The 15,958-nt window shown below is 39.0% G+C and overlaps 1 protein-coding gene across 1 annotated transcript in view; it reads right to left on the reverse strand.

The window, feature by feature from the left end:
- BOLL (boule homolog, RNA binding protein) overlaps positions 1-13,166 on the reverse strand; it is a 47,415-nt gene extending 34,249 nt beyond the window's left edge. Inside the window, exons 1-5 of the mRNA XM_068968764.1 lie at positions 13,146-13,166; positions 8,781-8,924; positions 5,795-5,886; positions 3,037-3,091; positions 1,562-1,637 (exon numbers count right to left, since the gene is read on the reverse strand). Coding sequence (XP_068824865.1) covers positions 1,562-1,637; positions 3,037-3,091; positions 5,795-5,886; positions 8,781-8,924; positions 13,146-13,166 — 388 coding nt within the window. The remainder of the gene's footprint in view (positions 1-1,561; positions 1,638-3,036; positions 3,092-5,794; positions 5,887-8,780; positions 8,925-13,145) is intronic.
- Positions 13,167-15,958: the final 2,792 nt, after the last annotated feature.

Genomic DNA, 15,958 nt, shown 5'->3' on the forward strand with positions numbered 1-15,958 from the left:
AATGAATGGGATGGCAAAGATCACTGTAGGTGAAGAAAACAGTGCATCAGAAATATGGTTACGTTCTGGAATGAAGGATGGCTAAATGATTAAAGCATGGAAAAGAGTAGCTCAAAATAAGCAGAGATTAACACGATAAGATGTGCATGTTTGAAAGATCACTCTGGCTGCCTTGTGTATGATGGGTGGTAAAGTACTGACAGCAAAACTGGATTCAGAAAGATCAGTTAGGAGGCTTTTCAAGTAATTAAGGCAAGCAGAGGGGGTAGCTGGGACTAGAATGTTGGTAACGGAGATGGAAAATAGGTGACAGATTTGAAAAAAAAGGTAATAATCCCTTGTACATGCCTAGTTTCTAAAACAATGACTTTGCCTTTATAAGCTGTATTTTCTATTTACAAAATAAAACTAACAATACCTCACAGGTTGCTGTAAAGATTAAATGAAATAAATGAAAACCCATAACGTTGACTTTTATGCTAAAAAGTTCTTAAGTAACTATTTGTCTGTTTGAAAGCATTCAGGATAGTACTGATTTATGTTCTGTTTTTAGCAACCTATGGGTTGCTAAAAACAACAGGCTTTTATGAACACTCCCAGTTGTTTTTACTGATGGTGATAATGGATTAAGAATTGTTATTACATGCTATAGCTTACAGCTTAACTCTTAACAACTAACAGCAGTAGTCTGAAAATATTTAGCATTTTGCCATACTTAGTGCATTTCATTTTGGAGTATCAACTTACTAAGGACATGTCAGTTATCTTCTAAATTAACAAATACTAGGTCAAAATTAAACTTGATCTCTGTTAACTTCTAAGTCAAAAGCAGAACAGTCCAAATGAGTACAATCTATTAATTTGTTAACAGATGTATAGTAACTACATAATGTTTTGAACATCCAAGTAGACACGAGGACACTAGTTAAAAATTTTATGCAAAGTTTCTCCTTCTAGCCAAAGATTCTGTTAGAGATTTTAATACTATAGGTTAAAAGGTAACCAAAAAGATGCCTAATTTAATAAATGGGAAGAGTGAGAAAAAAGAGTAAGTGTTGAAAGTATTCTGGAAATTTGAGGAAGGCACTTAGCCAATTCCTAAAGCTTTAGGGGTTGTTTCTACTGATAATTATGATACATATGGTTGGGTTACAGTATATACCATACAACCAGAGTTTCTGATATTTTACATTTTTACTTTCAGTAATTTAATTCTAATTTTAAATTACTCTATCAGAAAAACTTTAAAATAGTAATTACTTCTAATTTCTTTTATAATTTTAAACTGTATTTTAACCATACAATTTTTCCTTTAAAGATTTAACTATTTAGAATATAGTTAAACATTATTATTTATATACATTTTCCCTGGCCTCCTCCATCCCACAAGTTAATCTATTTAATTTGTGGTAAGAACTATTCATTTGACTACCAACTTCGCTAAAATAACTTTATTAAATCAAAGAAACCTGATACTTTAATGAAGTTCTATTAATAGTCTTGTATTTCAAAAAAGAACCATGCAAAAATATTGAAAAATATATTAGTTCTCAATACATACGAGGGATCCCTACTTGTTGCTTTCTTATTGCCGGGCCAATGTTCAGTTTCTTATCCTTGTAATTAAGTTTTTCAGCCTAAAATAAGAAAAAGTACATTACTTAATTATCGCACTTTGAAAACAGCAAGGCATAGTGGAAAGCGCAAAGCCTTTGGATTCAAATAGATTTGGGTGTGAATCCTGGTTCTAATGTTCTGACCCTAATTCCTCATTTGGCAATTTGAGTTGTGTTACACATGTGGTCCCAGCTGAGGTTAAACAGGGAGACATTTTGTTTTCTTTTTTCAGCTTTTATACTGTGAACAAATGTCCTTTTCATGTTCTATTTATTGTTGTGTTTTTCACATTTTTGTGCCTTATGTTAGTATTTTTGCTACTTAAGATGGCTCTCAAGTGTAGTGTTGAAGTGCTGGCTAGTGTTCCCAAGTGCAAAAAGACTGTCATGTGTTTTAGCAGAGAAAATATGTGTTAGCTGGGTTAATTCATGCATGGGTTATAGTGCTGTTGATCATGAGTTCAATGTTAATAAATCAAAAATGTTACATGTAATCTTTCAACAGAAGCACACATAAAACAAAGTTATATATTGATTGGTTGATGAAAATATTGTAAACAGGTTTGTGAGAAACTAACCCTGTATTTTCTAGGTGCAGCACACTTCAATATTTGCTAATTCAGTGTTTATGATGATTTTATAGAACACCATCACTACAAATAATGAGAACTGACTGCATATGACTTAATAAAATATAATTAAAATAAAATTTTTTCCTAAAAAATTAAACGCTACACATGCCAAATTTAAGAGTTATTATATACTGAACTGCAGGCTTCAGATATTTTTTCTATGAATGTCCTTAGTTTATAAGTTTTTCATAGGAGGGAAATAATCTCAGATAATCTCATTTTAGGAATCTACATTCATAGTGTTGTTTAGGAATTCAAAGTGCTATTAACACATCAGAAAAGACACATCCCTAAACTCTCAGTTTAAGAAAATAAAGTGAAAAATTATAAGTTCACAGCAAACATGCAATTATTTGGCATTTGTTTTTCTGTAGATAAATTTCTGTAGATCTTTAATTTTTAATTATTTTTTTGGAGACCAATGTTGATCTCAAGATACGAAGAAAATAAATTTTTTTTAGCAATCAATTACTGTACTGGAACCCTAGCATTAAATACCTTAAAGCAGGGGTCCCCAACTTCTGGGATCTAATGCCTGATGATCTGAGGTGGAGCTGATGTAATAATAATGAAGGGCACAATAAATGTAACATACTTCAATCATCCCAAAACCATACACCCCAGGTCTGTGGAACAACTGTTGCCACCAAACTAGTCTCTGGTGCCAAAAAGGTTGGGGACCACTGCATTAAAGGATTAATTTCAAAGAAAGAAGTTCCAAAAATGAAGTTAAATATACCAAAGTAAAAAGTTCCAAAAATGAAGTTAAATACACCAAAATATCTTACCTCTTGTAAAATTTTTTGTGCATCTTCTTGTGTTTCAAAAGTGACGAAGCCATACCTAAATAAACCCATTAATTATTATATTAGAACATGACATTGATATTATACTAAGATTAAATATATATATTTTTAGAATGGGCCACAGTAGGAGTGAACATTTTTCTATGGTATACCAGTATGCAAAACTTAGAGGAGAATTGTTCACAGCTAACACAGTTATCCTCTTAGAGGAAGAGGCCTAAAAAAAAAAAAATAACAACCCAGGGATCTTAAAAAAGTATCAAACCAGAGCTGTATGCAAGGCAGGAAAACATGAGAGATTTGTGTTCTGGTTTACAAATTAGGGTGCAATAGATTTCAGCCCAGAGCAGTAACTTCCTTTTAAAATGACGTAAGTTTGCTTTAAACAGAAATCAAAGTAGAAAAAGAATCTTTAAAAAATTAAAAATTGAATATGATAAAATATTTTATCTTGGTAAATGAGTACACATATTATTTACTATTATTAGCATATATAAACTGAGAATGTAACTATTAGTATATTTCCCAAACAAAATAAATTAAAAATACGATACAACCCAGGTTTTATATCTGCTTTTCATATATATTGTTATCTTCAGAATATAAATCATATGATCAAGATACAAATACACAGTATAAGCGAAGTGAAAGTTGCTCAGCTGTGTCCGACTCTTTGTGACATCCACAGACTTTACAGTCCATGGAATTCTCTGGGCCAGAATATCGGAGTGGGTAGCCATTCCCTTCTCCAGGGGATCTTCCCAATCCAGAAATCAAACCCAGGTCTCCCATACTGCAGGTGTATTCTTTACCAGCTGAGCCACCAGGTAAGCCCAAGAATACTGAAGTGGGTAATCTATCCCTTCTCCAGGATATCTTCCTCACCCAGAAATTGAACCGGGGTCTCCTGCCTTGCACGTAGATTCTTTAACAGCTGAATTACACAATATATGCCTTGTCCAAAAAAGACAAAATAGGTAGATAAAAAGGGATGAAAGAAATAAAAAGTATATCCCCTCCCAAATTTAATCTCTATTTGGATAACGTTAGGAAACTCTCTTGAGTAATGCTCAACTTTATTTTCCTCAAATTGTGTATGTATGTTAAGTTCCTCAGTCGTGTCCGACTCTTTGCGACCCCATGGACTGTAGCCTACCAGGCTCTTTTGTCCATGGAATTCTCCAGGCAAGATTACTGGAGTGTGTAGCTGTTCCCTTCTCCAGGGGATTGATTCAATTTAGGGATCAAACCCAGGTCTTCTGAATTGCAAGCAGATTCTTTACTGTCTAAACCACCAGGGAAGTGACAATTCATAATTACTAATAAGTAATTATGTATCATGTAATTAATAAACATTTACTATTTTCTTCAATTTATACTGTATTGTATATGAATTTCCTTTTTCAACAAAGGAATTCTTTATTTGCTCAAGTATTAAACAAGGGCTAAAGAAGTATTTTTACACTTTTTTTTAGTAGAACACATATACCACCCAGTGGAAAAGGCATAAAATACAGTCTACACTGCTATGTGTGATTTAAAAATGGATATTACAAATTCCATTAAGCCAAATAAAAGTGGTATAATTTCACTTCATTATATTATTTTTTGTCAGACTCAGAAGTCTCTTGTTTATATGGAGGATTTGTTTATATCTGTTAATCATCTGCAGGATCTCATCTCTTTCGAAGTGTCCACCTGTCATATTTACATGTAGTTTCCCACTAATATTTTATCCATCTTATTGGTCCCTTCTTTTATGCCTATGAATATGTATATATTGCCTCTTTTTCAAGAAAATAATCATTCATCGATTTCTTTAACTTTGCAATCCAACTTCTCAAGTAAATACACTATGTAAACTACCTTTTTCTTCTCTGATATTTGGCTTTTGTATATATCAATTCACTAAAACAGCTCTAATGTCACCAGACATTACTAGCCAAATCCTAGTGCTTTATTCTTTAATTTTCATTCTCCTTGATTTGGCAATTCAAAATCATTCTCGCTAAGATTATATTTCTTAGATTAGTCCCCTGGTTAGGTCTCTGAGGCACAACCTACAGACATTCTTTGTGTCAGCCTTTTCCAAATTAAGTTCTCGCTAGTCTAAAGCAGGTATACAATTCCAAAAGTATCAGATTCCTTTAGCTTCTGTTTCCTTGGTTACTGGACATCAGCTATCCAACATTAAGTGCTTACAATGAATGGTCCCTCAGCCTTTGCAAGAGTAACTTTACAACAAATTAAGGAATATTATAGCGTCCCCTTTCCTCTAAATACCCACGGCCCCACTCCCCCACACATGAAGATCAAAAGGTAGGAGACAGAAGCCATGAAACTCTCTTTTTAAACATGGAATCAGGACTTCCCTGGTGGTCTGGTGGTAAAGAATATGCCTGCCAATTCAGGGGACACTGGTTCCATCCCTGGTCTGGGAAGATTCCACATGCAGTCAAGCAACTAAGCCCATGCACCACAACTACTGAAGCCTGTGCACCCTAGAGGCCCTGCTTGCTGCAACTAGAGAAAGTCCAGGAAAAAAATGAAGAACCAGTTGAAGCCAAAAAAATCCAAAACACAACCAATGGCCCCCCACCAAAAAAAACAATGAAACAGCCAAACCCACTACAACTTCTTTCTTTAAAAGAAAAAAAAAGGAACCAAAGGTAGAATACAAAACGTAGCAATCCAATAAAAACAATCGCTAATTCTGTGTACTACCTATAGTGATACTAACCCTTTGGAAACGCCAGCTCTGTCATTTACAATCTTCACTTCTTTTACAGACCCATACTGGGAAAAAAATTTTCTTAAATCATTTTCATTTGTCTAATGGTATAAAAAGAAAAAACACAAAAAACATTTTAACTGATCAAAGATGAAATAACTTCTGCTTGTTTTGGAGACAGAAAAGGCAACACAAATAACAATATGGATATAAGGATGCCTGTCATCATAATAACTGTGCATGAAATCATTAGGTTATTAAAATCAATATTAATACTTTTCTTTATGCAGAGTTGTTAATACTATGTTGTTAAATTATTACATAGCAATAAAATATTTTAAGCTGAGTTTTCTAAAACTACAAATAAAGTTGTTCTCTAGTTAGCTATTTTTTGATAAAATTGTACTAGGCATGCCTATAACTACACTAAGGGCATATTATTATTGGTTCTTGTGATTCAGAGAGTCCTCCAGTCATGGCAGTGGAACTAGGTTATGCTGGCCTCCACCAGTCACTCTATTTTTATTTTAAAATTTATTTTTAATTGAAGGATAATTGCTTTACAGAATTTTGCTCTTTTCTGTCAAACAATCACTTGATTTTAATCAGCACAGTCATCAGGAAAGTTAAGGTCTTAGAAAGGAAATATATTTACAAAAGTACCTGAACTCAATTTGTGCTAACAACAGAGAGGCTACAAAACTTAAAGTTTTTAGACGTTTTATCTGTACTCAATATACATACAGACATTATGATGATACACAAAAAAATTGAGTCATAACTAGACTATCATGTATAAGATGTCTACAAAGATGGTTTGGCATATCTGGCAATTAAAATAATCTCATAATAGACCCACATCACCTTTCCCTACAGCATTCACTCTAAATTCACTGCAATTTCATTTTCTGGTTCAACTGTGTTTGCCCACAAGAAAAACTTTAAATATTCATAGAAAAAATTTTTCTTTACGTATATATCTAGGAAAAGACATGCCTAATGGTAGAGCAATACCTCTTGAGTTCCACAGGTACCTCACTGCTGCTGCTGCTGCTTCTAAGTCGCTTCAGCTGTGTCTGACTCTGTGCGACCCCATAGACGGCAGCCCACCAGGCTCCCCGTCCCTGGGATTCTCCAGGCAAGAACAGTGGAGTGGGTTGCCATTTCCTTCTCCAATGAATAAAAGTGAAAAGTGAAAGTGAAGTCGCTCAGTCACGTCCAACTCTTAGCATTAGTAAAAAAATAAATTTTTAGTTGGTAACCTAAAGCTTGCTAAATTGGATGATGGCAAATACTGAGTTAATCTAGGTATAACAGTCTCATTTCAATAAACACAAAATGGAATCAACATCAAAGATTCCTACTAGAGACTTGAAAACAAATTAATTAAACCATTCTCTGACAGAATCACTAGCTCAATTTTGCATCTCCATCTCTGTTAAAAAGGAGACCAAAAGTCAAGATAATCAAATATTAAAAGGGATGGACACTAGGGGTCTAAAAAGAAGAATTTTATGAAGTTTGAGACTGCTTGCTACTGTGTTAAACTACTTCCTTGTTGGAAATTATCTATGGTTTTGGGTAAGGTGTAACTATAATAGGGAGAACCTTACCAATTAACTTAAAGCTAAGACTGTATTGTAATGGCCTGCAAAGTTTATATTGTAGCTGACAGGCTTCAGTAAAAACAGACACTAAACTAATGAGAACCCACCATATAGCACAGGGAACTCTACTCAGTGCTGTGGTGACCTAAATGGGAAAGAAATCTTAAAGAGGGGATATATGCATACCTATAGCTGGATCACTGTGCTATAGAGTAGAAAGTAAAACAACATTGTAAACCAACTATACGTCAAAAAAGGAAAAAAACCCTACACTTAACCTAGCCATACAAACTGTTATATTTACTGATGATTTATTTAAAAATATGCTAAGTTAATATAAATTCTGAATAAGAATATTTAACTTGAATATTTATGGTCAGTTATTAATATTTTCCATAGAAACAGGAAATATTTTTAAAAGCAAGCATTTCATAAGAAATTATTTTCCTTAATTTATCATTAGTGAACCAATCACATATTTGCTTAAGACTCATAATTTTGATAAACACTTTGTGACATTCATCTTGAGCAGGAAAGAAGCAATTCCATCCAAATTGTGAGACAATGATTGTGGGAAAACAGTGAGTGATAAATACTATACCCTAATTGCACAAGGATTTTTTTTTAAGACAACTCTCCCTGAAATTTCCAATATGTAATATGGAAGCCTGGAAATCCTTCTATATATTCCCTTGGAAGAAAGAACGTTCCACTTAAATTATCTATGCCTGCCTTTCTCGTAGGTGTTTACAACTGCCTCCCACATGGGGGTGCTGCAAAACATCTCACAAAACTATGCCTCTCTGAAAGAGTGAAATGGCTGATTATTTAAACATAAGATGCTTTATTCTGACTAGGACACAGGCCTTTTTTGGTAATCAAATTGTAAATTCGGTGACAGAAGCAATTTGCAAAATAAAAGTCTAAGAAGTTGCTTAGGAATTGAAAATAAAAGTTGTGATAAACAGGACTTCATAAAACTGTTGTTTTTGTTTCCTTTTTCCTTAATTGAGTCAACTTTTGAAAATTTTAATCACTCATTGTTTGGGCTATTGGATTACTATGTAAAAAAATTATAATTAGTGTGATATGGTTAAATAAAGAATGTGGGGCTATCAGTCAGAAAACTAGGATTCTAGTTTTCACTTTGTCTTTAAGTGTTTAGGTGACTATAGATACATCAATGAGCCTCAATTTCCTTGTATGTGAAATTAAGACAATTATATGTACTCTACTATAATAAGACAATCTGAACCCTACTAATCATTACGAAAATATTAAATACATTATTATTTTTATAGTTGTACAAATAAACCATTTCTGAGAAATATAACAAAATACTTCTAATACAAAAAATAATTCACTATATTGCATACATTATTAGGTACCTTAAAGTCAATTCCTCCTACAAAGATGCGATTAGGGATCACTGTTCCATATCTTGGGGCACTCGTTGGGTTATTCAAAGGCACAGGTGACACAGGATTAGGAGATGGAGACAATGAATCTGTTTGCGTCTGATTTGATGTTTGCTGTAAAATAAAATTCTTTTAAACTCTTAGTACTGGGTATAAGTTTTAACGCAAGACAAAAGCATTTATCCTTCAAAAAGGTAAGCATACTGACAAAATGTAGTATTTTAGACTTTAATTTTATGCTATTATGAAGATTATAGAGCTAATAACTTTTGAAGGCAAGAAAAATACAAGAAATACAGAATCTACTCCTCTATAGAGATCTTAAACCTTAAATATCATTTAAACATACATATATTAATTACTATCAAATGTACAATTTAAATATTTTAAGTATTAAGAAGGAATATTAAACTCCAAAAAGAAGTTTAGGAAAGAGAAAAGTAGCCCTGGACAGTTAGGAGCTGGCCTGGTACAACATCTAGGCCCTGGTGTTGTAAGAGGTATCTGGCACCTCACAGGTAGGCTGTGGTGTTCTCCTATTAATGCCAACAATGAGCAAGGCTACTGTTATTGTGATGAAATAAAGTGAAAGTCGCTCAGTCGTGTCTGACTCTCTGCGACCCCATGGACTATATAGTCCATGGAATTCTCCAGGCCAGAATACTGGAGTGAGTAGCTTTTCCCTTCTCCAGGGGATCTTTCCAATCCAGGGATCAGACCCAGGTCTCCCACATTGCAGGAGGATTCTTTACCAGCTGAGCCACAAGGGAAGGCCAAGAATACTGGAGTGAGTAGCCTATCCCTGCTCCAGGGGATCTTCCCAACCCAGGAATGGAACTGGGGTCTCCTGCATTGCAGGCAGATTCTTTACCAACTGAGCTATCAGGGTAGTGTTATTGTGATGGGTGAAGATAAAAACAAGACCACTCCATAATCATACCTGCATACTGACAGAAACAAAAGCATTGCCCAAACCACAAGAATGATCAAATATCTTTTTATCCTGCCTGACAAGACTGACTGCTCCTTCTTTATCAATCACAAAACTTTAGCTTCAATCTCTTTCTTGTCTCCTAAGTAAGAATTAACATAGCATTAGTGGTAAAGAACCTGCCTGCCAATGCAGGAGACTTAAGAGACGCCGGTTCAATCCCTGGGTGGGAAAGATCCCCTGGAAAAGGAAATGGCAACCCACTCCAGCATTCTTGCCAGGAGAAACCCATGGACAGAGAAGCCTGGCAGGCTACAGTCCATAGGGTTGCAAAGAGTCAGACATGACTGAAGCGACTTAGCACTCAGCACAATCATAGAACTACTCCCACTTTCTAACAACATGCATTTCAGAGTAAAACCTTCTTTAAACCCACTCTAAAAAGTGCTAATACAAGCCTAAATCCTATAGTAAGTTCTAACATCCTCTAGTTGAGAGGCCCCATGTTCTTCCATTCAGAAGAGCCAACTTTATTAAACTATAGGTCTATTTGTGGTGGTCTTTGGCTAAAGGGCACTGACAAGTAAATACATTCTGACATTTAAGTTCACTGCTTTTCAACTCTAAAGTCAAATTTTTAAATGCACTTGGCAATTTGAAAAGTGGTCTGATTTTGACTTTATACTAAAGTTTTTAATATTAATTTTTACTTTATGCTAAAGAACTGAGCTCATATTCATATATTCACAATTCTAAGTCAGTGGATCTAATTCAGATGTTAATAAATACATATTAACAAGTAACGGAGAAGAAAATGGCAACCCATGCCAGTATTCTTGCCTGAAAAATACCACGGACAGGAGAGCTTGGTGGTCCACAGTCCACGAGGTTGCAAACCGTTGGACATGACTTAGTGACTATAAAAACAATAACAACTAACATATACGCCTTCGCACAATAACAAAACAGTAGACAGACTCTTAAGGTACACTGGGAAAAAAACAACACTTGGGAATAGAATTTTAAAGAGAAACTAATATAAGAACTTGCTATTTTCCTTGTAAGATCACTAAAGAGACTTCTGAGACACTAGAAGAGGGCTTCAAAAAGCTTGAAGTTCACGACTTAAATTCTCTGAAAAACAAACTCATGAAAATGAATTTCCCACTTAGATAATGGAGTTGTTCTTTTTCACACTGCTCTCCTTTCACTTTACTGGCCAATAAGCCATAATCCCTAAAAATTAATCTCTGCAAGATGTACAGAGAAATATCTAGGCCAGTGGTGACTACCAGGCTATAGGCTTTTGGGGTCTATTGTCCATCTAGTCTTAAGAAGGAAAAATGCTCCCTAGTAAGGGAGTTCATAAAAATATCTTTTAAACCACAAAGTCATCATATTTAATAATTGCTCTGTTGTAGCTGCCAGGTAAAACTGGGAAACCAATCTTAATAGCATCCTCTCAGGGCATTTGAAAGTTAATTTATAACTTCAGTCACCTGTAAGACATAGTGCCAGACTGGATGATTCTGGGATGTTTTGTTTTACTTTTCAACTGTGGATTTGTATTGCTAGAGATAAGTGAACAGCTCTGGCAGATACAATCTACTCTATCTGCCTATTTGTTTAGAGAATGCAGAAATTACTTATCTGCAAAATTAAAAAAAATCATAAAATTCTCTTCTTTAAAACAAAATAATTGAATGGATGAACTCTTCTGCTTTCAAATTTAAATAAAACTCCACTGGTTTTATTTTTATGAGAGAAAAAATGACATGAATGGAAGAGAACAAAGTGCTTTATTTCCAATCTTAAGAAATCCTCAACACGGAGGAAGGAAAAACATGAACTTTGTACATGCTATTCACATCATTGTTCAATTTTTAAGGTTCCTATTCTATTGTGGGTTCCAACTAATTTTTCCCCTTACCACTAATCACTTTCCAACACACTATGTAATTTATACTACGTTTGTCATCTCTTTCCACTATATTGTAATGTTCAAAAAAAGGACTTTGCTTGTTTTGTTCACCGCAGTATCTAAGACCATATATAGCAGGTGTTCAATAAACATTTGTTGAATAAAGAATAAATAATTTCTTCTTGCTCACGATTCACCAACCCTTAGGTTGTGGGCTGAAGACTACAAGATGAATAAAACCCTAGAAAATATTTTAATCTTGGCAGTAACAAAGCTCAGGTAGAGGCAATCTTTAAGTTCCTTAGAGACAGCGATTTATTGAGTTAATTCAGAATGCCCAAATTCCGCCAGCAAAATTTTGCAAATGTATGAAAAGCACCTAGCCAGGTGCTGTTTTGGGGCAAGCAGTAAGGGTCCTTAGCTTAGTAAAACTTCTAGTACTAAAAAGTTTATTTAAATTTTCCTCCAAAGTAATGTGCCCCCACTGCCTCCTCCCCTGGAGAATTAACCTCGAAATTTATCATCTACTCTGCCAATGAAGAGAAGAGGAAAAAGACGGGCTAACCGTCGCAGTCAAGGACTCGGCGCTCCTTCCCCTCCTAGGCCAGAAAGCTGAGGTGCTGGAGGAAATGGCCGCAGCAACAACTTCCTCAGGTTCTCTCAAGTCATCGTGAACTGGACCACCGACTCGAGGATCCACCCCCTCCCCACCAAAGTGCGGGAGGGAAAAGAAGGCTAGCCAGCGAGAAATTTTGTCCCGCAAACCCGCCAGAAGCAGTGGCGGGAATCCTCAACGGCACAAACCCAGACGCCGGCCTCGTGCGTAGCAGGGCCCCGCGCGCATCGCGTGGCACTCGCTGATTGGCTGCCGGCGGGCACGGGGTGGGGCGCGACGGCACGTTGCCACAGCCCTTCGGGCCTACTCGGTCTCCCACCCCTCCCCCACCCGGCCCAGACTGGCTTGGGCGCGAGTGTCCAGGTCCAACCTGTGCCCAGGTGCCCCATATAACCCACACTCGCCCCCCCCACCAGGTCTCTCAGGACTTCTGGTTTCCGCTGACCGATCGGGAAGAGGAGGGGATGGCCACCTGGTCAACTCCTCATGAGGGTGGCTAGGCAGAGTCTGGCTGGAGTGAGCGTCAAAGACGCAGCCGAACCTACTTTCGGCGGGAAAGCTGGTTCTTTAGCCTGAACCCAGCCTGGTGCACAGGACCCGGTTACCCACGCTTCCCGGAACCTCCCAGCAGGTCTACACCAGTCCAGGCCCGGCATCGCACCTGCCTGACCCCACTACACACCCCGATGGGGCCTGCAGGCAGGCCGCTCTTCATGGCGGTCGATGGGGCGCCCTGTCCACGGTTCTTGCTGACAAAATAGCGAGCTCTAGACTCGTCCTTCCAGCCCCTCACAGACCGAGTCCACGTTGCTCCTTCTCCCCGCTAGCCCGAGGCCCAGGACTCTGGGCCCTGACCGCCGTACTCACCGCCCCTGACTCGGTCTCCATCTTCCTCTCTGCTCTTCAAAAGCCAGGGGGAAAGGCACAGAAACCTACAGTTCGAAAGCACCTTCACACCCGGGAAGCAACACCACGCTTCCCGACGGAGACTTTCTCCCCCTGGCGGCGACGGCGGCGGTGGCAGCTGCAAGGGCGCAGACTCGAACCCGGGGCCTGAACCTGCCACCGGCGGGGATAGGGAGGGGCAGACGACGTAGCCTCGGGCGGCGGGTGGCGGTGCGGGCGGGCGCCGCAAGCCCGGGAGGGGCGCGGGCGGGCAGGTTTCGGCCGTGGCCCGTGGTCGCCGAGCTGGACCGTCTCAAGGGCAGAGCGTGCAGCAGGTCGGGGCGGGCGTGAGGTGTACGGATTGGCTCTATTCTCAAGCCACTCTCGTCTGCTTTCGGACGGCTGGGGAAGAGACAGCGAACGGCTATGCAGAGCTCCATGCACCACACGCCTTTTCCTCTCCTCCCCTTTGGAGAAAAGTTGGCTTCTAGGACTGGTGGGTTTTCGAGAGGTGGCTGTGCGTTTAGAGGCTGCTTTACTAAGGTGCAAGAAGCCGGTTGACGGGCGACTTCGTAAGGCTGGTGCGGGGAGAGGAGGCCAGTTTGCAGAGTTAAAGCCTGACCCCCGGGGCCTGACGCGCCAAACTCAGGGGCTCCGGAGAAGCCGCAGACGCCTCGGCGCACCTGTTGTCGCCGTCACTCATCCCAGCCGAGCGGGCGGGGCGGCGTGGGCCGCTTGGCCGGGAACCGCCGCGCCGCCCCGCCCCGTCCGAGCTCCGGCGTCAGCCTTAGGCCCGCGCCCGCTGAACACAGCCCGCCCGCTCAGCCAGCCCGCCCGCTGAACACAGCCGGTCCGCCGCACAGCGGGTCAGCGATGGATCTACCTGCGCGCTTCCAGGGGTGAGGACTGTGCCACTTGGCTGGAGCGGCTCTATTTCCTTTGAAAGAAGTCTGCTTTGTAAAAAGTCCTTCTGAAAAGTAGCTGCCATTTATGCATCAATACATATGTCATCAACTTCACACACTTATGTATATAAATATATATAACCAATTTTAAACAATCACAACTCGGTAAACTTCTGTAATGATTATGGTGATTATGGCACTATGATTCAGTTCAGTTCAGTTCAGTTCAGTCGCTCAGTCGTGACCGACTGCGACCCCATGAATCGCAGCACGCCAGGCCTCCCTGCCCATCACCAACTCCCAGAGTTCACTCAGACTCACATCCATCGAGTCCGTGATGCCATCCAGCCATCTCATCCTCTGTCGTCCCCTTCTCCTCCTGCCCCCAATCCCTCTCAGCATCAGAGTCTTTTCCAGTGAGTCAACTCTTCGCATGAGGTGGCCAAAGTATTGGAGTTTCAGCTTTAGCATCATTCCTTCCAAAGAAATCCCAGGGCTGATCTCCTTTAGAATGGACTGGTTGGATCTCCTTGCAGTCCCGGGGATTCTCAAGTCTTCTCAAACACCACAGTTCAAACGCACCAATACTTCGGCGCTCAGCTTTCTTCACACTCTCACATTCATACATGAACACTGGGAAAACCATAGCCTTGACTAGACGGACCTTTGTTGGCAAAGTAATGTCTCTGCTTTTCAATATGCTATCTAGGTTGGCCATAACTTTTCTTCCAAGGAGTAAGCGTCTTTTAATTTCATGGCTGCAGGCACCATCTGCAGTGATTTTGGAGCCCCCCAAAAATAAAGTCTGACACTGTTTCCACTGTTTCCCCATCTATTTCCCATGAAGTGATGGGACCAGATGCCATGATCTTCGTTTTCTGAATGTTGAGCTTTAAGCCAACTTTTTCACTCTCCTCTTTTACTTTCATCAAGAGGCTTTTTAGTTCCTCTTCACTTTCTGCTATAAGGGTGGTGTCATCTGCATATCTGAGGTTATTGATATTTCTCCCGGCAATCTTGATTCCAGCTTGTGATTCTTCCAGTCCAGTGTTTCTCATGATGTACTCTGCATAGAAGTTAAATAAGCAGAGTGACAATATACAGCCTTGATGTACTCCTTTTCCTATTTGGAACCAGTCTGTTGTTCCATGTCCAGTTCTAACTGTTGCTTCCTGACCTGCATATAGGTTTCTCAAGAGGCAGGTCAGGTGGTCTGGTATTCCCATCTCTTGAAGAATTTTCACAGTTTATTGTGATCCACACAGTCAAAGGCTTTGGCATAAGCAGATTGGAAGTGGTCAAACAGGAGATGGCAAGAGTGAACGTCGACATTCTAGGAATCAGCGAACTAAAATGGACTGGAATGGGTGAATTTAACTCAGATGACCATTATATCTACTACTGCAGGCAGGAATCCCTTAGAAGAAATGGAGTAGCCATTATGGTCAACAAGAGTCCGAAATGCAGTACTTGGATGCAATCTCAAAAACGACAGAATGATCTCTGTTCATTTCCAAGGCAAACCATTCAATAACACGGCACTATGATTATGGTTAAGCAATTTGGTCAAGATCTAAAGCGATAGATTTCAGTCTCTGATCACAGGTCATGATTTAATCACATTGCCATATTTTAAAGCATTAGTAAAAACTGTTAAACATTACATCAGTTATGACTTTTGTACTATCTTAAAAGTTTGACTTTAGCTTACTTTCAAGATAAAGTGTTAAAATTATTATGTATTTAAGTTTTAATCTTTGGTGCAGAAGGAGAGCATGGCAACCCACTCCAGTATTCTTGCCTGGAGAATCCTCATGGACAGAGGAGCCTGGTGGGCTCCATGGGGGGTCAGAGAGTGGAACACTACTGAAGCGACTTAGCACACACTTT

The sequence above is a fragment of the Capricornis sumatraensis genome, chromosome 3 (assembly GCF_032405125.1).
Source record: "Capricornis sumatraensis isolate serow.1 chromosome 3, serow.2, whole genome shotgun sequence".
Lineage (NCBI taxonomy): Eukaryota > Metazoa > Chordata > Mammalia > Artiodactyla > Bovidae > Capricornis > Capricornis sumatraensis.